This window comes from Aquarana catesbeiana, linkage group LG03 (genome assembly GCF_042186555.1).
Source record: "Aquarana catesbeiana isolate 2022-GZ linkage group LG03, ASM4218655v1, whole genome shotgun sequence".
Lineage (NCBI taxonomy): Eukaryota > Metazoa > Chordata > Amphibia > Anura > Ranidae > Aquarana > Aquarana catesbeiana.
Genome location: NC_133326.1, coordinates 11,066,815 through 11,090,390, shown reverse-complemented (window position 1 = coordinate 11,090,390; position 23,576 = coordinate 11,066,815). Strand labels below are relative to the sequence as shown.

The 23,576-nt window shown below is 43.5% G+C and overlaps 1 protein-coding gene across 4 annotated transcripts in view; it reads left to right on the top strand.

The window, feature by feature from the left end:
* Window positions 1-1,246: 1,246 nt before the first annotated feature.
* The window catches only part of PAQR5 (progestin and adipoQ receptor family member 5), a 58,192-nt gene continuing 35,862 nt past the window's right edge, over window positions 1,247-23,576 (top strand). The window contains exons 1-4 of one of the 4 annotated variants that reach the window (XM_073618264.1): window positions 1,247-1,448; window positions 9,534-9,668; window positions 9,763-9,890; window positions 19,075-19,280. In XM_073618264.1, coding sequence (XP_073474365.1) covers window positions 9,618-9,668; window positions 9,763-9,890; window positions 19,075-19,280 — 385 coding nt within the window. In that variant the 5' untranslated portion in view covers window positions 1,247-1,448; window positions 9,534-9,617. Of the gene's footprint in view, window positions 1,449-6,094; window positions 6,385-9,533; window positions 9,669-9,762; window positions 9,891-19,074; window positions 19,281-23,576 lie in introns of those variants that run through there. The other 3 variants (XM_073618267.1, XM_073618266.1, XM_073618265.1) reach the window with 3 other exon arrangements.

Sequence of the window (23,576 nt, the reverse complement as noted above, 5' to 3'; positions counted from 1 at the left end):
AAAGAAAAAACCCAAGCTTTGAACATCTCACGGAGCTCTGTGCAATCCATCATCGGAAAATGGAAAGAGTATGGCACAACTGCAAACTTACAAAGACATGGCCGTCCACCTAAACTGACCAGCCGGGCGAAGATAGCATTCATCAGAGAAGAGCCAAGAGGTCCATGGTAACTCTGGAGGAGCTGCAGAGATCCACAGCTCAGGTGAGAGAATCTGTCCACAGGACAACTATTAGTCGTGTTCTCCACAAATCTGACCTTTATGGAAGAGTGACAAGAAGAAAGACATTGGTGAAAGAAAGCCATAAGAAGTCCTGTTTGCAGTTTGTGAGAAGCCATGTGGAGGACACAGCAAACATGTGGAAGAAGGTGATCTGGTCAGATGAGACCAAAATTGAACTTTTTGGCCTAAAAGTAAAACGCTATGTGTGGTGGAAAACTAACACTGCACTTCACCCTGAACACACCATCCCCACCGTGAAACATGGTGGTGGCAGCATCATGTGGTGGGGATGCTTTTCTTCAGCAGGGACAGGGAAGCTGGTCAGAGTTAATGGGAAGATGGATGGAGCCAAATACAGGACAATCTTAGAAGAAAACCTGTTAGAGTCTGCAAAAGACTTGATACTGGGGCGGAGGTTCACCTTCCAGCAGGACAACGACCCGAAACATCCAGCCAGAGCTACAATGGAATGGTTTAGATCAAAGCATATTCATGTGTTAGAATGGCCCAGTCACAGTCCAGACCTAAATCACATTGAGAATCTGTGGCAAGACTTGAAAATTGCTGTTCACAGACGCTCTCCATCCAATCTGACAGAGCTTGAGATATTTTGCAAAGAAGAATCTGCAAAAATGTCACTCTCCTAGATGTGCAAAGCTGGTAGAGACATCCCCAAAAAGATTTGCAGCTGTAATTGCAGAGAAAGGAGGTTCTACAAAGTATTGACTTAGGGGGGCGCCATACAAATGCCCCCCACACTTTTCACATATTTATTTGTAAAAAAAAACATTTTATCCTTTTCCTTCCACTTCACAGTTATGTGCCACTTTGTGTTGGTCGATCACATAAAATTCCAATAAAATACATTTACGTTTTTAGGTTGTAACATGACAAAATGTGGAATTTTCAAGGCGTATGAATACTTGACAATCTCTGTTCTTTGCTCTGGAAAGGCCGAGCGTACTGCGATTGTACGTTGATTTTTATTGAGTCACACAGGATTGTCACCATGGGGCGCTCCGTCAAGTTTGGTCGCTACAAACCAGTCTGACGAGTCCTGAGTGTTTGGGGCAACAGACAGAATGTAAAGCATGTGAGGAGGAGTAGAGTGCCAGTAGAGGAGGGAAAAGGTGAAGACAAGTGACAGAAGGCTGATATCAAAGTGCAGACGTGAGACCGACCAGGAGGATGGAAGATTAAAGGGAATGTCCTCCTTGAGCTTCTAGGTGAGTGTGGAAGGAGATACGTTTTTCAGTTTCTTACTTCAAAGTTTGTTTTCTTCTTTTATTAATGAATTTCTCTGTAAGGTTCCGTTCACATATATGCGGCTCCGGTTTTGATGCAGAGTCCTCTGCGGTTTCCATTAACTGGTTCAGGTGCCATTTGGACACTGAAATCGCACCTGAACCAGACTGAAAAACGCACCGCAACCAGCCCGCAGTTCAAAACGCATCCGATTAGGATTTCCGTGCACAGAGCCGAAGTGTTACATGTATCCACTTTAAAGATACACTATTACTAGCAGCTACAACATAGCACAGTATATCATTCTTCACATGCATGCAGCAAGCTTTGGGTGTTTACACCAATCAGCCATACCATTATGACCACTGACAGGTAAAGTTAACATCGGGGCCCTTCGGGGTAAGACCGCGCTATATCAAGATACCTCTCAACTCAACTCAACTCCACAACATTGAAAGTGGGTGGGATATATCAGACAGCAAGTGAACATGTTGTCCCTGAAGTTGATGGCAGCAAAAAAAAAAGGGCAATTGTAATGATTTGACAAGGGCTAGATGACTGGGTCAGAGCCATTACAATTCAGCCCTTGTCAGAATCACTCAAATCCTTACACTTGCCCCTTTTTTTTAAATTTTTTTATTATTTTGTATTTCTTTATTTTTGCCTTGAATACGTCATCTGGGACAATATGTTAATTTGACTCAAAAATTGCAGCTCTTGTGGGATGTTCCCAGTCCTCAGTAGTCAGGACCGACCAAAAGTGGTCCGAGGAAGGAAAACTGGAGAGCCAGCGACCAGGTCATGGGTGTCCAAGGCTCATTGATTGATTGGAGGTGGCTCCTTGGTGGAGGTGGAGAGGGAAGGCTCCTTGGTGGAGGTGTGGGGGGACAGCGAAGGCTCCTTGGTGGAGGTGTGGGGAGCGAAGGCTCCGTGATGGAGGTGTGGGGAGCGAAGGCTCCTTGGTGGAGGTGTGGGGGGGAGCAAAGGCTCCTTGGTGGAAGTGGGGGGGAGCAAAGGCTCCTTGGTGGAGGTGGGGGGGAGTGAAGGCTCCTTGGTGGAGGTGTGGGGAGCGAAGGCTCGTTGGTGGAGGTGTGGGGAGCGAAGGCTCGTTGGTGGAGGTGTGGGGAGGGAAGGCTCGTTGGTGGAGGTGTGGGGAGCGAAGGCTCCTTGGTGGAGGTGTGGGGAGCGAAGGCTCCTTGGTGGAGGTGTGGGGAGCGAAGGCTCCTTGGTGGAGGTGGGGGGGGGGAGCAAAGGCTCCTTGGTGGAGGTGGGGGGGAGCAAAGGCTCCTTGGTGGAGGTGGGGGGGAGCGAAGGCTCCTTGGTGGAGGTGTGGGGAGCGAAGGCTCCTTGGTGGAGGTGTGGGGAGCGAAGGCTCCTTGGTGGAGGTGTGGGGAGGGAAGGCTCCTTGGTGGAGGTGTGGGGAGGGAAGGCTCGTTGGTGGAGGTGTGGGGAGCAAAGGCTCCTTGGTGGAGGTGTGGGGAGGGAAGGCTCGTTGGTGGAGGTGTGGGGAGGGAAGGCTCGTTGGTGGAGGTGTGGGGAGGGAAGGCTCGTTGGTGGAGGTGTGGGGAGGGAAGGCTCGTTGGTGGAGGTGTGGGGAGGGAAGGCTCGTTGGTGGAGGTGTGGGGAGGGAAGGCTCGTTGGTGGAGGTGTGGGGGGGGAGCGAAGGCTCGTTGGTGGAGGTGTGGGGGGGGAGCGAAGGCTCCTTGGTGGAGGTGTGGGGGGGGGAGCGAAGGCTCCTTGGTGGAGGTGTGGGGGGGGGAGCGAAGGCTCCTTGGTGGAGGTGTGGGGGGGGGAGCGAAGGCTCCTTGGTGGAGGTGTGGGGGGGGGAGCGAAGGCTCCTTGGTGGAGGTGTGGGGAAGGGGGCGAAGGCTCCTTGATGGAGGTGTGGGGAGCGAAGGCTCCTTGATGGAGGTGGGGAGTGAAAGCTGGCCTGGGAAGTCCAATCCAATAGAAGAGCTACCCTTGCAGGTCTTGTGGGATGTTCCCAGTCTGCAGCGTCAGGACCGACCGAAAGTGCTCCAAGGAAGGAAAACTGGAGAACCAGCGACGAGGTCGTGGGTGTCCAAGCCTCATTGACTGGACATGGGAACGAAGGCTCATTGATGGAGGTGGGGAGGGAAGGCTGGCCTGGGTAGTCCGATCCAAAAGAAGAGCTACCCTAGCTCACGTTGCTTAAAAAGTTAGTTGTAATAAACCCAAAACAAAAAATGTAATATATTGCAGGTTAACCATTCGTTTTCTTTTTTTAGCCTTTTTTTCCCCTCTATATTCACCTGCTGATCTGGCCAGTAACACACCAGCTGTATTGGAGCACCCCCAGTCTGGATGAAGGAGAGCACAGGGGGCACCATTGGACAGCAGCATTGTCTGTCTGGGGGGGAGGGGATTGTTAGGTGCACTAGCAGATTTAAATACACTAACAAATTGAAGCCAAAATAAATGGTTGCTTTTGGGTTCACTACTGCTTTAATGCTGGCTCTGATAGAAAGGTGTCAAAACATACAGAGCATCGCAGTTTGTTGTGTATAAGGCTGGGCAGCCGCAGACTGGTCAGGGTGTCCCATGCTGACCCATGTCCACAGCCAAAAGCTCCTACAATGGTCACATGAGCATCTGAACTTGAGATCGGAGCAATGGAAGAAGGTAGCCTGGTCTGATGAATGATGTTTTCTTTTACATCATGTTAGGTGGCCGGGTGCATGTGTGTCACTTACCTGGGGCAGAGATGGCACCAGGATGCAGAATGGGATGAAGACAAGCTGGTGGAGGCAGTGTGGTGATTTGGGTACTGCCCTGCTGGGAAACCCCTTGGGTCCTGCCATTCATGTGGATCAAAGGTCTGCGCACATGGTGTGCTGGGTGTGCCTGGGCACACCCTAATCACCCTGTGCAGTGCCGATTTTACCCCTGCTTTCTCATCTCCCCCCTGCAGTGTTGCCAGCTTACCCCCTCTCCTCTCAGGAGTGGGGAAGGGTCTGGTAAATATTTAATTAACCAGCTTTCTTTTTCTGAATGAACACTGAGTGATCTGTACCGATCGCTCCTGTCTTCATTCTTAACTGAAGCATCGTAAACTATGTTTACTTCAGGTTGCAGAGAAAGGGACTGGGGAATCGTTGTCCTCCTCTTTCTTTCGCTGTCTCAAAAGTGAGACACCAGGGGTCTGTTTTAGACCCTTGATATTTCATTAAAAGCCCCATAAAAAAATAAATAATTAAAAAAGATATTTATATATATATATATATATATATATATATATATATATATATATATATATATATATATATATATATATATATATATATATATATATATATAATATTTATAAAAAAAAATAATAATAAATATATATATTTTAACTATACTATATATATGTAAAATATATATATATATAAATATAAATTTTTTGTTTTTACAATATTATATATAATATAGTTAAAATATATATTATTATTATTTATTATTTTTTATATATAAAAAAAAATGTTATTTGTGGGTGTGTGTTTGTGCTCTCGGATGCACATGTGTCAAACACAAGACCCAGGGGGCTGAATTTGGACCTCCGGGCCATTTCACGTGGCCCTCACATCTCTCCTGCAGCTGCGGCATCCCCTTCGTCTCCGCCCCCACCTTGTCTCAGCAGTCAGCAGCAACAGGAAGGACAGAACTGCTCTGCCAGATCCTGCGTTTTTCTCCTTGCAGCCACGGACAGGCTCGTTGTGGCCCCCTTCCATTCTCAGCAGTCAGCAGCAGAGAGGAGAGCAGATCCGGAGCCTCTTTGTGCAGTCAAAGCACTCCCCTCGTCTCCACCTCCCCCTAACCTCAGCATTCAACAGACTCCGGCAGCTGACTCCGGTCCTCCTTTTGGTCCTCCTCCAGACTCTGCACTTTCTGCTTCCCAGCTTTGCAGTAGCACAAGGTGAGGGGGGGCGGGGGTGCACTGTGAGGTAAGGGAGAGTGGAGGACTCATGCTGATGCGCCCCATGAAATGATGGAATTGAGTTTGACACCCCTGCACTAATGCAATAGGCTGCACACACCGGTGATATGAACATTACTTTGGCGCCCGTGCCTTGGCAGGTCAGGGCTGTTTTAGCGGCAAAAGTGGGGGCCAATTTTAGGTGGGTGGTTATAATGTCACGGCAGATCGATTGTACTTTTTTTTTGCGCTTTTCTTTCTTCCAAGTTTGTTTTCTTTTAATAATGAATTTCTCTTTTGAGTGTGACATGTCTCCAGTATAAAGATAGACTATTATTGGCAGCTGCTGTACCATTGTTCACAGGCATGCAGCATAGCTTTGGGTGTGTATATGTATGAAAGGTAAAGGGCAGGGTAGAGATTAAACCTGCTCTGCCTGGGAAGGAACCGTTTTCACCGGGTTCCAGTGTCACTTGAGGTCGTTATGTTATTTGTTTTAGGAATTGAAGTGTGAGCTCTTTGGGTCAGGCTTCCGTTATTTTCCGTCCAGCCCCGGGTCACGTAGTCGCACTCGGCACCTGGCTTACGCGCTCGTCAATCCAGAGCTGGAGGAGATAAAATTTTTTTTTTTTTTTTTTTTTTCCCCAATTACATTTTAACCCGCCCTTCCCATTTTTTGATTACTGATTAACCAGTGAAATATTCCTTTTATTTAATGCTGTGAGGACATGACATTGAATTACAAACAGACGTTCACTTGACAGGCAGGTGGAGCAGATCTGACGGTAGAGAAGTGGGTGTGTGGAGGACTCTCTCTCTCTCCATCCATTAGGTCCTCCAGAGCCTGGCACCAAGAGAGGTGCCGGATTATGGGAAGATTAGAGAGACGGACAAGGTAGGCGTCCAGACTGGGGCGTCAGATCCCATCCATACTCCTTGGATTGAAAGTATGGATGTCTGAAGATGTGCGATTCTCAGCACAGGAGATGTAGGAAGTGGTATGTCCTTCACAGCATGTTTTTAACAGCCGGAGGAAGTAGAATAGGAAAATAGGAAAATTGCTTATGGCAGCAAATTAAACCCAAATACTTGCTAATATTTAAAAAAAAAAAGGTAGTCACTCATAACCTGTACATCACACCTTTATCATGTCGTATTGAGTTATATACATTCTTTACATTTCGAATAATTCTCTTTGAGTTATATCATATACAACAATTATTATTATTATTATTATTATTGTTTTATTGTATTATGTGTGCATTATTATTGTTATTATTATTTTTATATTTGTTTTATGATATTGTATTATATTTGTTTTATTATGTTTGTATTATTATTATATTTGTTATATTGTATTTTTGTTTCATTGTATTATGTTTGTAGTAATATTTATTATTATTATTATTATTATTATTATTTGTTGTATTTTTGCTATATTTGTTTTATTATATTGTATAATTATTATTATATTTATTTTATTACATTGTATTATGTCTGTATTATTTTTATTATATTTGTTTTATTTTGTATTTGTGTTTTATTGTATTATGTTTGTAGTATTATTAATAATACAAACCTAATACAATAAAACAAATATAATAATACTAAAAAATAATACAATGTAATAAAACAAATGTAGTATTAATTTTTTTTTATTCTATATTTTTATGTTGGTAGTAGTAGTATAACAACCATATTAATACAATATAATAATAAAACAAATATAATAATATTGCTACAAACATAATACAAAATAATATGTTGTATTTGTTGCTGTTTGGTAATTAATAATGATAATAATGATAATTATTGTTGATGACCACAAAAATACAATCATTATTCTTGTTGTTATTTTGTATTTAGGTGGTGACAGTTAATGCAATACTAATAATAATAATGTATTGTTAACACCTATTACAAAATAATATATATATATATATTTTTATTATATTTGTTTTAATATTGCATGTTTTTACTATTGTACTGTATTATGTTTGTATTATTATTACATATTTTTATGTTTGTAGTAATAATAAAAACAATAAAATATAATTATAATAATAAAACATAATATTACTACAAACATAATACAATATAATAAAACTAATAATATTAATAACAACAAAAATAATACAATATAATACTAATTGTTGTTGTTATTATTATATCATATCCCAAATTTTGAGTTGTCAACAGAACAGGAATAGAGGGGAATTCCTCCAATGGGGACAGTAGTTCAGCCAGGGATTTCTCTCATATTGGAGAGATTTCCTCGCACTTCCTGTTGCAGCTATGGGACAGGAAGTGAATGTAAATCTCCCAAATTGCCCCTTTCTTATGGGCTTTCTGATCAGTTCCGCCCGTCTTGTTTTTCAGGCAGGCCTGAGTAGAAGGTCTGTTAGTCTATGGGTGTGCATCCATTTTACATCCTCTTACCTCCCAGGCCTGTCAAGGTATGGAAAATGTCTGCGGCCAATAGATGCAAGTTACCGTATTTTTCGGTCCATAAGACGCACTTTTTTTTCCCCCAAAATAATGTCTCTGCAACTTATGGTGCAAATATATGACAGGCACCGCTCCCCCCACCCCCCCCCCCCGCCGCTGCCGTCACCGCCCCCCCGCCGTGGTCGCAATGCTAGTCCCGGAAGACAGATATCCCTGGCCCCCACAAGCGCCGGGTGATCTCCTGTCCTGACACCTGCTGAGGAGACAGAGCAACCCGAGCAATGGCACAGGTCAGGCTGCATTAATGGCACTGGTCAGGCTGCATTAATGGCACAGGTCAGGCTGCATTAATGGCACTGGTCAGGCTGCATTAATGGCACAGGTCAGGCTGCATTAATGGCACAGGTCAGGCTGCATTAATGGCACAGGTCAGGCTGCATTTATGGCACTGGTCAGGCTGCATTTATGGCACTGGTCAGGCTGCATTTATGGCACTGGTCAGGCTGCATTAATGGCACTGGTCAGGCTGCATTAATGGCACTGGTCAGGCTGCATTAATGGCACTGGTCAGGCTGCATTAATGGCACTGGTCAGGCTGCATTAATGGCACTGGTCAGGCTGCATTAATGGCACTGGTCAGGCTGCATTAATGGCACTGGTCAGGCTGCATTAATGGCACTGGTCAGGCTGCATTAATGGCACTGGTCAGGCTGCATTAATGGCACTGGTCAGGCTGCATTAATGGCACTGGTCAGGCTGCATTAATGGCACTGGTCAGGCTGCATTTATGGCACTGGTCAGGCTGCATTTCTTTGACACAGGTCAGGCTGCATTTCATGGGCACTGGTAAATATTTTAGTACACCATTTGGTTCAGAATATTTTTTATTTCTTGTTTTCCTCCTCTAAAACCTAGGTGCGTCTTATGGTCAGGTGCGTCACATGGAGCGAAAAATACGGTACATTCGATCAAATATCGGTCCAGACGCTCAAGTTTTTTGAATGGAGCAAAATGCTGAAAGGATACAGATGTCCCAAAAGTGACATCTGTCCCATTCTGCTCTGGTAGGAAACCTACTGATGGATCGTCTGCTGAACAGGCAATACGGTGCCCAGATGAAAGGCGGACAATGGGGGGGGGAACTAATAATCCTTCATGCAAAATGGGGGGGGGGGGGGGGTCAGCTTTAGTTAGTTACTTTTAGATGTAATGTTGCTAAAATAGGGATTATTATGTGTGCAGTGTTAAATATCCAGGACAAATATTCAACAATAAGGACCTATATTTCCATTTCATCGTTGGAATAATCCATTGATTTCATATTGCAGAAAGTATGGAAACCATTGGATCAGCATGGCAGCCAGCATACTCCTAAAGGGAGGTCATCAGAAATTGGTTTCCCATTGTAGTTCTAGGCACATGTTACTGATAAAGCCATAGGAATTGTAGGCTGTGGCTGTCCATTGATGCTAGGATACTGTTCATTGGGTGTTGGGTGTCCTTTTTATAACGGGCAGGTTGCCCTTTTTTATGGAGTGATACCTGCTCTGTAATTGACTTTGAAAAAGGAATGTGCAAACAGATAAGGTGTGGAATGAACACGTAATAAAGAGACAGGGTGTGCAGAGCATGTCCATGTGCTATGAGTGGAATACTATAAAAGTGGAGACTGTTTAGTGATAAATTTATGTGTTCATAGTGCACCGAGACTCCACATTGGCAAAACCGGCAACGAGAGCTGAATCCACAGTGAGCGAGGAGGAATAACCCCTGAGCCAGCGCCATGTTGACCTTGAAGCTACCCAGATTGTTGACCGTTCAGCAAGTGCCCAAGGTGAGTACCAAGAAATGGACACCAAAGGTGAAATGTGTCTGTTTTTAATATATACTGTATAACCTAAACAATCTGCCTTCTATCCGTGTCTCAGGTGTTCCATGAAGATAGCATTATATGTGGGTACCGCTCCCCTCAGAGCTCTGCCTCAGCTTGTGTCCTAAGTCTCTTCCAGATGACCAACGAGACCCTTAATATCTGGACACACTTTCTACCATCCTGGTAAGAATTCCATTCCACAGATGCTACTTTCAAGTGTCTAGAACAGTTCTGGGCACTTTACAGCCCCTGGGGCCACACCCGACCCTTTTTTTTTTTACTTTCCCTGTTCAGCCCACGTGAGGTGAATCGGAAGTTAGAAAATAACTGTGAATAAGCGTTGGCGAGTCAATAAGATGGCGTTGGCTATGCTTCCACCCTCCTTGGCCATCGGTTGCCAAGATGGCAGCAGTTGCACTTCTGAGCCGCTTCAGTCATGCAGGAGGGGTGACGTCGCCCGTTGAGCAACTGGGGCAGAGACTGGGCAGGGGGCCAACAAGGATATGATGCAGGTGCGGTATGTGGGAAGGGGTTGCCAGGTCCTGCTCTACACCCGTTCAAATTAAAAGTTAATTCGGCTTATTATTGGGAAACTTTTATTATTGGTCTTCAACATTCGGCAAAACATGCACATTTCCATTATTGTTGTTGTGAAGGTTAAAGTTATGTTATGTTATGTTAAAAAAAACAGCCTAAATTAAAAGGTCAACCTATTGGTTCGGCCCTCCACAACAGTCCCAGTTTCTCATGTGGCACTTTGGGAAAATTAAGTACCCACCCCAGGTCTAGAGGATGCTGTGATGGATCCGATTGGAGAATTTCTTGCTGGTCTTTATGTCATGCTTGTTGTTGAGTCTCTGTCTTCTCCAAACTGGACTTTCTGTTGTGGACAGCCAGTGACTCGGCTTTCTCTTTTTTTACAGATCTTCCACATTCTGAAATGCTTTTTTCTGGATCTTTTCTGTCTCTACAATCTTCTGAATCTCACTTAATTCCTTATTTCGTCTTTGTAAGTGCCCTTCAATGAATGACCTGACGTTTTTCCATTTTATATGTGTTGTAAAGTCTTCAAAAAGACCAGGCAAGCAAGGAGTCCATCATTTTCCAGTAATTACCAAAGTGGGAGTAGGCCAATAGGTGACTCCAAATCTGACCATTTTCAGCAGGACTGTAGTTACAGTCTAATACAACCATCCTCAACTAGGGTTTCTCCAGAGGTTGCTAGGTGTTCCTTGAGCTGCAGCTGATTTTGATTGCCATATGATGGGGGCCTGCTTAGTTCTGGGGCCAAAGCCACATGGTAGAGTCAGTGACATGACACCAATGATCTTTTTAACCATCTGTAAGGGAGGCATTCTGACCACCAAGTATTTTTTCCACTTGCCATCAGTTTAAGGAGCATTCTTCCCACTGACCACCAATGTAAGAAGCCTTCTTCCCAATATTCCCCCAATGTAAGGGGCATTCTTCCACTGACCCCCAAAAAACTAGCTTTAGCAGGGGTTCCCCAGTACCTAAAATATTTTAAGGGTTCCTCATGGATAAAAAGGTTGAGAAAGGCTGGTTTAAAATTATATATTATATAATATATATATATGTATGTGTGTGTGTGTGTATGTATGTATGTATGTGTATATATATATATATATATATATATATATATATATATATATATATATATATATATATATATATATATATATTATAAACATTTTAAACCAGCCTTTCTCAACCTTTTTTACCCATGAGGAACCCTTAAAATATTAAGGTGTGTGTATATATATATATATATATATATATATATATATATTTAATATATTACAAAACCTGCTGGCCCAGGCTCCCCCCTGGGGAAAAATGTGGCAGGACAGGTTATCGCACCTTTTTCTGATTCCTATTGTTCTCCCCTGAAAAGCCGCTGCCACCCCCACACCTCTCCACAGGACAGAACACAAGCTGTTGCTAATGTCAACTGAAAAAAAAAAAAATACACGCCTGAGGATGATCAGATCATGTCTACACATCCAGGTGTTGTCTGGTCCGGTTTTATATTTTCTTTCACGAACTGTGAAGGTGTTGGAAGTAATCTGTCTGCTTTTTCTTATTCAAAGAAAATTAACCACTATATAGGGGTATTAAGATAAAGAAGATTCCCTGCTCTACCTCCAGTAAATTTTTTTTATTGAAAATATAACCAGAGCAATACTGACGCGTTTCTGCCTTGGCCTTATTCATGACTGGAAGTTATGGTGAAGTGTATCTTCATCTGCATGGTTTCATGCCCTGGAAGAGGGATTGCTTCCATGCCCAATATGCATGATGGGATACATTAATGGTTTGTGTTTTGTCACCTTAATGCATCCTATGCATTAAGGTGAAAAAACAACTGTCAGTGACCGGCCCCCAGCCCCAACCCCGTTTTACATACCTGAACCCTCGAACTTGTCCCACGTGGACACGCCGTCTCTCTGCTAGGGGGTTCTCGGTTGTTGATTGGATAGATTGATAGCAGCACAGCCATTGGCTTCCACTGCTGTCAATCAAATCCAATGATGCGGCCGCTGGGGGGGCGGGGCCGAGTCCTGCATTTGGTTTCTATGGACTTCTCCCAGGGGGTTATCTGATGCGGGCCAAGAGAGCCGCTGGGGGACCTCAGAAGACGAGGTTCGGGGCCACTCTGAGCAAAATGAGCTGCACAGTGGAGGTAAGTATATTTTTGTTGTTTAAAAAAAAAATACCTTTTAGGTGAATTTTTTTTTTTTTTTTTACTTGTGCAGCAGCCCTCTGACACCCCAAAGACAAGATAGCACCTCCAGAGGCCAGGGGCGGGCTAGTATTTCCCCCCAGGGCTGAGTCCTTGGCTAAAATGAGGGGACTGAGAAAGGATATTGGGTGCCAGTCACTAAAAGTTTTTTATTGCAGAATTGTTAAAGAGTTGAGGGTTAGGCATACCTCCCAACCGTCCCTGATTGGGTGGGACATTCCCGCAATTGGCAGCTCTGTCCCGGGTCCCAGGCATCCTCATTCTGGGACAATACAATGTCCTGTAATTGCCCGTAGCCCTGGACCAGTCTGATGCCCTCTAAAATATCCTTCACATCGCTGCTGTCACTCACTGACAGCCTGTGGTGGACCCCTGGCTGGTGAGACCCCTTTTACATGAGCCATTGGCTCAGTGCCCAAATGGTTGCTAGCTGCCACCCGCCTCACATCTAGCAACCAGTGACATCATGAGGAGGAGAGAGACAGAGCCCCAGCATTCACAGCGAAGAAGATTTAACTACCTCCTCCGCGCCTACTGATTAGCTCTACCCACCTCCTCCCTGCATCGTTCAGCCAGCAGCATGCAGAAGTGCAGGAAGGAGAGATGAGTTTTGTAGAAAGGCAAGTGAATCCAAATCACTCACCATGACAGATTGGGGTTAAAATCCTCAGTCAGCTCTCCCCCAGCAGCCAGCATTCTGTGCTGAATTGTCCCCACTTCAGCACTTCACAGGAGCTCCAAGTGTGTGTCAGCCTGGAGCTAGCACTGATAAGAGAAGGTAGGCAGATAAGGGGTCTGCAGAAGAGGAGAGGACACTGACACAGGAGATTACACCCCCGGAGGGATGGAAGGAGGACACATCCTTAGATATCAGGACAGGGTTCATGCTGGGATGTGACCCCCCCCCCCCCAAAAGTGAAGGACTACAGGTCCCAGAATAAACCCCTCAGAACTGAAGATGTGACCCCCCCAAAAGTGAAGGACTATAGGTCCCAGTATGAACACCTCAGAGCTGAAGATATGACCCCCCCCCCCCCCCCCCCCCCCGGTGAATTTTCGTTTTGCTTTTTTCGAAAATCCTGAAATCCAAAAATTCAGATTTTTGATTTTCCGAATTTCAAATATTCGAAATTTGGAAATTGGAAAATTTCTAAACTTCGGAAATTCGAAATTCGGAAATTGGAAAATTCTAAACTTCAGAAATTAGAAATAAGAAAATTTGAAAATTGAAAAATTCCGAAATTGACGAATTGCACATGTCTACTACATTTTGGCCAGTAGATGGCGGTCACGATCATGGTTAATAAGTATTTATTTCCTATGATCATCAGCTCCATCTAGTGGTCAATGGGTGGTACTTTCCTGATTCTCGGTACTCATATAAATAGAGAACTTCTAACCCGGTGAAAAAAATAGTTTAGTGACATTTAATTTTGCCAGCATTCGCACAAATGTATATGCAGTTTTGCAGGATGAATATCGCTGACAACTCAAGAGGTTAAAAAAAAAAGTAAGCTCTTACCTTGTAAAACAAACCATTTTGTTTAATATAGAAATGAATACAAAAACACTGAGTTTTGCTTGTGGGACTTTAGATGAGTCTCGATACAGCTGGTAAAAAAACATAGTAGAGATTTATTATATAGTACCAATAAGGTCATCTGGAAGAAGGTTCCATGTTGCCAAACAAATTGGCCAAACTATACCTGTACAATCCATAGCAATATACAAAATTTCACGGTAAGTCCACATATGTGTATAGGCATCAACCCCTAGCGAAGTGAGAATATACTCACGAAACGCGTCGGGTCACTCAAGATCCTATGTTACATTTACTATAGACTTACTGTGAAATCTTGTATATTACTATGGATTGTACAGGTATAGTTGGGCCAATTTGTTTGGCAATATGGAACATTCTTTCAGATGACCTTATTGGTGCTATAAGTAATAAATCTCTACTATGTTTTTAACCGGCTGTGTCACGCCTCATCTAAAGTCCCAAAACTCTGTATTTTTGTATGCATAACAGGGATGGAGACACTTCACAGGGTACATGCAGCCCTATTTTGTTCTTTAGCAAAACAGAAATGAAAGACAAAACATTTGTGTATACAGTGGAACCTCGGATTACGAGCATAATTCATTCCAGGAGAATGCTTGTAATCCAAAGCACTCGCATATCAAAGCGAGTTTCCCCATAGAATTAAATGGAAATGAAGATAGTTCATTCCGCATTGACTTCTATTGCATGCAATACCGCATGTTGTCAGAGGTGGTGGGGGGGCGCGGGAGAGCCTCGGAAATACTCGAGGACAGCTCGGCTGAACTCGGAAGGCCTTGGAAACACACGTGAATGGAGTATTTCCGAACGGCTCCGAACCATTCCGAGTGTCACCTCTGGCCAAATGTGGTACTGCACACCCCATTAGTTTGAATTCTGCTCGTTTTGCAAGACAACACTGGCAAACCGAGTCAGAATTAAAAAAAAAAAAGTTGCTTATCTTTTAAAACGCTCGTTAACCGCGTTACTCGTTAACCAAGGTTCCACTGTAGATGTAAAAAATCTCTCCCTTTTTAACCACTTAAGGACCGGGCCTATTTTTCAAACTTGGTGTCTACAAGTTAAAATCATGTTTTTTTTTTTTTTTTTTTGCTAGAAAATCACTTAGAACCCCCAACATATATATATATATATATATATATATATATATATATATATATATATATATATATATATATATATATATATATATATATATATATATATGACCATATCCTTCACTTATCAACTTCCATACTCCTTACTTCCAGGTTAAAGAATATGTAAACCCAACATTTCAAATTCCTGATATGTGCCTGCTGTCCCGTATACTGGTATGAGAAAGTCTTCTGTTGTCATTGTATTGCTTCCTTTGTGTGAAATCCCTGGTGATCCTGACAGTCCCTCGGCTGTCTTATTTTAAAAAGCTTTTAGGTCAGTGAAATGCGTCAGTCTCTCGCTTTAGGACCCTCAGGCTCAACACAAATTGGCTATTTAGTTATGTGTCAGAAACCATGAAATCAGGCCGAGACAGAAGTACAGTTAAATCACACTTGTTTAATAATAAAAGTAAATAGAACAAACATAGTCAAAACATAGCCAGAGTTCAGTAACCGGAACGTATAGTCAGCCAAGCCAGAAGTCAGGGATCAATGTAGTAAAACAGCAAGCAGGATTTGGAGCCAGAAGGGGTGTCAGCCAAGCAAGTCTTTTAACAGGACTGCAGGAGATAGTCTCTGTGATGTTGACTAAGGTGAAGGTAGAGATCATCTGGACTGGACGGCTTAAGTAGGCAGGACTGACGAGCAGGATATCATCAACAGCTGAGTAACTGTGGAGAGATAGGAGCTGGCAATTATCCAACAGCTGAGCGGCCAGCTCAGAGAAGGGATATTTTGAGATGGGAATGAGGGGCACCTACTAGCAAATGTACGTTGGCATAAGACACACCCCTTGCCACACCCCCTAAAAGAGAATTCACCAAAAAAAAAAGGCTTTTTTTTTTTTTTTTTTTTTTTAATACTACTATTCCTTTTATATTGGCTTTTAAAATTTACAAATGCAGCAATTTAAAAATTGGATGAAAGGTTTAGCGCTGGAAAACACTTTTTGAAAAATAAAAAGTGCATTTTATGTACAACTATATAGATCAGACCTTAATGAGGGACAACTGAGGAGGAAAGAGGGACAAGAGGGACTTTGTTCCAAATCAGGGACAGTTGTGAGCTATGCTTTCCCAAGTACTTCATGCACTTTTTTACCGATTATATTGTGTGTCCCTCGTACTGAAATCTCCTTGTCATGCCATAACCAGACTTGGCTCTGTGGCAGAATTCGGCAATCGTAACCTTCAGAACAAGACCCTCTCTCCATCTTTTGTGTGTGTTGTGCTAAAATGACAATGAATGATGGCCGCGCCGGGCCACAAAAATGTAATACATTGCAGCTTACCAATCATTAGATGTGGTGGCTGCATTAGTCTTCTTTTGTTGTGCTTTTTTTCTTTTTTTTTTTTTCTGTGTATGAATGTCAGAGTGAGATCAACAATCCTAGGGCCATCGATCACAATTAACCCAAAGCTGATAACCCGTAAAGGCTTTTAAAGTGTGACCTCTGGACGATTTAAAGTACTATAGTTGCCTTTTCACAGGTGTGCACAGTTTTAAATGTTGATATGTTTGGTATCTGTTGATTCAGAACAATATCACCTTTTATGTTTTACCAGAATATTGGGTAATATTGTGTTTTGTGTGCACTCAAATACATTTAAAGTGGACCTTCCGTCATTTTTTTTTTTTTTTTTTATCTTTCCATCTATTAAATCTTCTTCCCTTGTTGTTTTATCTTTGTATAGCAAAATAGTTTTTTTTTTTTCTGCCAGTAAATCCCTTATACAGCCCACTTCCTGTATCTTGTCTGGTCATTAGCCTAGGATTATGAAATCGTGCACAGTGCTCTCACTCTTGTGAGAATTTGCCAGGAAGGGAGGGGGGATGAGTCATAAGAGGGCCAATGAGAGCTGGAGGCGTGCCTTCTCTGTGTCTGTGTAAATCCAGGAAGTGAAGAGGCAGCAGCTTCAGCTGCCCACAGTTAAAATGGCTGCAGCCAGACTCGGTGGAGGGAGATTTCTGCAGCCTATTTGGCAAGTACAGAAGCACAGTATCAAAGCTCCCAACTGTCCCTGATTTGGAGCAATGTCCCTCATTCCTCCTCATTTGTCCCTTATTTTGGTCTGATCTATATAGTTGTATATAAAATCTATCAAAAAGTGTTTTCCAGCGCTAAACCTTTCATCTGATTTCTAAATTGTTGCATTTGTAAATTCCAAAAACCAATATAAAGGAATAGTAGTTGTAAAAAAAAAAGCACTTGTGGGTTTAACCAATCTTGTGTTTTTTTTGTACAATTCTCCTTTAAGGGGGCGTGGCCAGGGGTGTGTCCTATGCCTGCATACTTTTTGCTGATGGACGTCCCTCATTCCCGTCTCAAAAAGTTGGGAGGTGTGCAGTATATATAAAATAATATGCAAAGTGGTTGGAGGGAAGCTTCAGAATGGCAAAGAGGTTTTTATTACAAATGCTGTGAGCGGACTGCAGTTCCTCTTTAAGTGTATTTTTCCTAAAAAAAAAAAAAAAAATAGCATTTGATAAACGGCTGCACCAATATCGAGTGACAAAAAAAAAAAAAATGACAACAAACACCATGTTATTCTCCTGGACAAATATATCATCTGGGAGGAATTCTAAGGAATTTTCTATAAAAAAAATGCTGATGTTAACATGTGTGAAAAGTTAAAAAAAAAAATACCCCGGACAGCCTTTTCTTTAACCCCTTCCCGCCTGGGTCTATTGTAATATGACGACTGGGACCCCTAGTCTCATATGACGTCCTACCAGGATCAGGCCTCCTATACCCCACGGGCCGCACTCGGCACAATGTGTCACCCACTATGTCCACCGGATACGGCCGATGACCGAAAGTCCCACCTTAGGGGATTCCCCCTCCTCTCTTTAATGACAGATCACTGTACCGGCCCACTGCTGCTACCATGTGATTGCTGTGGCCAATCACAGCAGATCAACGAAAGGATTTGATTCATGCATTTCATTGTGTGCTGTTGTGATGAGCTCTGTGATTGGTCACAGTGATCACATGGTACAGACGGGGCCAATCACGGCCCATGTGTATCATGTGATTAGCTGTGGCCAGTCACCTCTAACCACAATAGTAAACACTGAATGAGTAGTTTTTATTCAGAAAGAAAATGGTTGCTTATAACTGTGAAATTCAGTTCTAAGTAATCCTAGTGTTTAAAAAAAAAAAAAAAAAAAAAAATCCTGATCACCTCTCCAGAGTAGTGCAGTGTTACTATGGTAATCATGTATTGCTGTGGTCACTATGCATAAACAAAAATGTGAAAAGAAAAAAGTAATACGTTTAAAAAAAATTTGTGTCCCTAATCACCGCCACACCAGGTATATGATGACGTTGTACTGCAATTCTTCATTTAACCGAAACATTGTGACAAAGAATTACAACTTTAAAAAACTCACCATGCCTCCTACTAAATACCTTGGACTGTCTACTTTCCAAAAAAGGGGTCATTTGGGGGGTATTTGTACTGTCCTGGTGGTTTAGGGTCTCAAGAAATGAGATGGGCCATCAGTACATCAGGATTGATCAATTTTCATATAAATATAATATTCTATAACTTTCCTTCAGACTATATAATATACACTGAAAAAACACGAAAAAAAATAAGAATCTTCTCCTTTTTTATTTTTTTTTAATTTATTTAGCAAAAAGAACAAGTGGTGATTAAATACCACCGAAAGAAAGCTCTATATGTGTGAAAACAAATGATAAAAAACGCCATATGGGTACAATGTTACATGACCGCGCAATTGTCATTCAAAGTATGATGGCGATGAAAGCTGAAAATTGGCCTGGGCAAGAAGGAGGGGGGGGGTGTAAAAGTGCCCGGTGTTGAAGGGGTTAATCACTGTACATAGTTCTTTGTACAGAATTAATGTATACATTGTGTTCTTTTGTATTTGCAGGTACTTTCTATGGAGATTGGTGTCTCTCCTGATCTCTCCAGGATCCCTACATGACCCGTTTATGTGGCCCCTGTTCATCTTCCTGGTATCCTGCTGCATCTATCCGATGATGTCCACCTTTGCGCATACCTTCAGTGTCATGTCTACCCAGGCCAGACACATCTGCTTCTTCCTGGACTACGGAGCGCTGAGTCTATACAGTCTTGGTAAGATTCTACAAGATTTTCAGTTGTCCTTGCCCAGATGGAACACTCCACCCCACTTTATTGTATACTTGGATTATTGTACTCTAGGTATGATCTGTGTTGTGTAGTTCCATTGGTCCAGCTTGGCACAATGTAAGCGGGGCAAGGTGTAGGGGGGGCGGGAGGGGCGGCTGCCCCAGGCGCAATGGTTTACTGTAAGGATGGAGGCGCCTTCCTTCTTTTACAAGACAGGGCAGTTTGGCATCTTTGTCCCGGGCGCTGGATGACCTTGTCCCAGCACTGGCTGTGATCTTCCGGGTCTGTGCTGCCCTCCTGAACACTTACCACTGGGGGGGGACGCTTGCTCAGCACTGCTGTCATTCCCATGATGCCTAGTATAGTACGGGGCATTTTTTAATAGAACAAAGTGGAGGTCCTGACATCACTGACCCTCTGCGCCACCTATCTAGTCGGCGAACGCCTTGTCATTATCCAACTGGAAGATGTTGAGAGGAGAGGTGCCGACATTACACAATGAAAAAATAAATATGACCTAACAATCACCACGGTGACATGCCGCCATCCCTGTTATACATGTATGTAAAAAAAGAACGGTGGTCATGGGCAGGGCCGGACTGGGAATAAAAACCAGCCCTGGAAAAAATGTCATACCAGCCCCATAGCAACATTATACCGGCCCAACATCATTATGTCATTTTCTTATTCATAAAAGGGAAAACCATGCATTTTAAAGCACATTTGAAGAGTGTATTATATATAGATAAGACAGATATGAAAGCACATAGGGCTATATATATATATATATGAGCAAATTCTACTTTAAAGTGGTAAAAGTGTAGCAATCATCAAGGGGGACCCCAGGGACTCTGTGAATGTGAGGGGGGGGGGGGGGCTCTGGTGACCAGAGACCACTTTCGGCAAAAAGAATACACTAAGGTAAGGGGTGGCTGATTTAAGGGGAAACCTTTATATCTGTGCCCCCTTAAATTATTGTAATCACTCCCATCAGACTGGCTTGGCGGCACTGATGCTGACCCCCTCTCAGGTGCAAGAAATCTATGCATCCTCACCAGCGCCCATCAAATGCAGCATCATCAGTGCCCATCAAATTCAGGCTCGCCAGTGCCCTTCAAATTCAGCCTCACCAGGGCCCATCAAATGCAGGCTCACCAGTGCCCGTCAAATGCAGGCTCACCAGTGCCCGTCAAATTCAGGCTCACCAGTGCCCGTCAAATGCAGGCTCACCAGTGCCCGTCAAATTCAGTCTCACCAGTGCCCGTCAAATTCAGTCTCACCAGTGCCCGTCAAATTCAGTCTCACCAGTGCCCGTCAAATTCAGTCTCACCAGTGCCCGTCAAATTCAGTCTCACCAGTGCCCGTCAAATGCAGGCTCACCAGTGCCCGTCAAATGCAGGCTCACCAGTGCCCGTCAAATTCAGGCTCACCAGTGCCCATCAAATTCAGCCTCTTCAGTGGTGTGGAGAGGCATGTACTGAGCAGCCCAGGCTAAGTACCCAAGATACAGGGTGGGTCCCTGCCAGCATTATGCCACAGGCCAATGAACACAGGGTGGGCGGGGACCACGCCACTTCCGGTGCACGCGCAGGAAGCGGATTCCCATCCACCCCTCGCCCGGCGTAAGATGGACAAGAGACGCTGCTGTATCGTGGCACCAATCAGAGAAGGCTTCAAAAGAAAAAAAAAAAAAATACAAGGCTTTCTGTGAATTCTACACATTTTATATTGGTCTGGCTTGACACAATGTAAGTCTGTATATCTCATGCCCGAGGGGCCGCTGGGGAAGCCGACAGTCACTGGAGTAGTTGCCGCTACTACTCCGATAGCTGCGATTTTCCAGGTCCTGTGCCAAGTGGCTTCCCCTCTTCACACTGACCACAGGGGGTCACTCGCTTGGCATTGCTGCCATTCGGAGAACACTTTGTATTGTCTGTACAAGGCATTCTTTGATTGAACAAGGTGGGGTTTATGACATCACTTGCCCCTCCTCTTCACCTCATCTAATCAAAGAATGCCTTGTAGGCAATAAATAAAAAATACGAGGCGTCAATGCGCGATGGAGCGCCCCCGTGTGGTCAGTGTGCAGAAGGGAAGCCGCTAAACACAGGAAGATCGTAGCTATCAGTGTAGTGGCACCAACTACTCCAGTGACTGTCGGCTTCCCCAGCGGCCCCTCAGGTATGAGATATACAGACTTACATTGTGCCAAGCTGGACCAATAGAACCGTACAATACATATCATACCTGGAGGTCACGTTTTAGGAGCTGAAGGTGATCGTTGCATTATAGACCAGTCGTTCTGGTGCTTGCAGATCAGTTCCTGGCAGTTAAAGGTTAGTTGGGGGGGGGTGGGGGTGGTATGGAGAATAGTTGGTATCTCAAATCCACAATGCGAAATTTCCAATTTAATATGTTAAAAGAAAATATTAATTCATCATAGAAATTTGAGCCACAGAGTAGACTTGCCGACCATCTAACTGGGAAAATACATTACGGTTTTGAAGTGGTATACCGGGGTTATGGCTGCAGCTAAATGACTTAACCCCGGTATTAAAATTTTCAGCAGCAGCTACTTCCTGCTAAAAGCGATCCGAGCGGCTGATCGGCTGCTGGATCACTTTTAAAAGCGGAGGGAGGCTTCCCCCCCAACCCCCCAACCCCCCCCCCCCCCCCCCCCCGCTGCTTTCCAGTGGTTCTTGGGCTTACCTGGCTCATCTGGAAGCCCGGGAACCGATCCGGCAGTGGTGGCAGCTGACCATAGAGATTAGCAGAGGAAAGATGGCCTCCGCTCATCTCTATGATCTAGGAGTAGGGTTGCCACCTGTCCAGGATTCACCCGGACAGTCCAGGTTTTAAATCATGTGTCCGGGTTTCAGTCTGCCTGAAACCCGGACACATTATTCAGACTGGGCTGTGGCTCCCCAAGTAACCAAGATAGTTACACACAATCTGTTGCTGTCCGGGAGCTGCGGGAGGCTGTCTAGGGGCAGGTTCAGCATCACTGGGGGGGGCAGGGCGATGATGTCAGCAAGACCAATTTGGCCACACCCACTGTTCACTGCGGCATGCTATGCGCACCATATTACTACTCTCCTTGGGGTACCCAAAGGTGTCCTAGGCCGCTAAACTGTTCGGGTTTGGTTTGAAGAAAAGGTGGCAACCCTATCTAGGAGGCCAGGAGCAATGTCATGACATCACTTCCAGTTCACAGCTGATGTAAACAAGGCCCTTTTTTTTTTTTTGGCAAGCATTAGATTTTTTTTTTTTTAATTATTATTTTTTTGATCTGATGCTTTCTATTGTAGAGGAGAGATGTTGGGTCTTATTGACCCCAGATCTGTCTATAAGGTCCCTTTCACACTTGTGCAACCTGAAGGTCGCGCGTCTTTGACACAACTTTTTTTACTCCACTTTGACGCTACCTGAAGCAATGCCTGTGTAATCTTCAGGTCTATGGACCTCAAGTCGCATTAAAGTCGGACCAAAGTAGTGCAGGGACTACTTTGAAGTCGCTGCAACCTGAAGTTGCACATATATGAACGGTACTCGTTGGAAATCGTGGGGTACGACTTGTCGTCATGCGACTTTGCAGTCCCAAATCGCACACGTGTGAAAGGCGCCTAAATAGGACATTCCTTGTGACTGCAATAAAAGAAAAAAAAATTAAAGGGACAGTGTAAAAAAAAGAAAAAAAAGTAATGAAATAAATTAAATAATAATAAAAAAAAAATTGTTTAATGCACCCGCCGTGCTCGTGCGCAGCGGCAAACACATACGTAGGTCATGCGCACATATGTAAATGGTGTTCACACCACACATGTGAGATATCGCCGCAAACGTTATAGCGAGAGCAATCATTCTAACACTAAGCTGATAACCTGATAACCTATAATCCTTTTTGAAGCATCGCCTATGGAGATTTTCAAGTACCGTAATTTGGCGCCATTCCACAAGCGCACGCTATTTTAAAGTATGACATGTTCAGTATCTATTTACTCAGTGTAACATTATTTTTCAAAAGAATTGGATCGTATATTGTATTTTTTATTTATTAACCACTTCAGCCCTGGAAGATTTGGCCCCTTAATAACTAGGCCTTTTTTTGCGATACGGCACTGCGTCGTTTTAACTGACAATTGCTCTATTGTGCAACATTATACAAAAACAAAATTGATGTCCTTTTTTTCCCACAAATAGAACTTTCTTTTGGTGGTATTTGATCACCTCTGCGATTTTTTTTTTTTTTTTTTTTTATTTCCGCTATAAACAAAAAAAAAA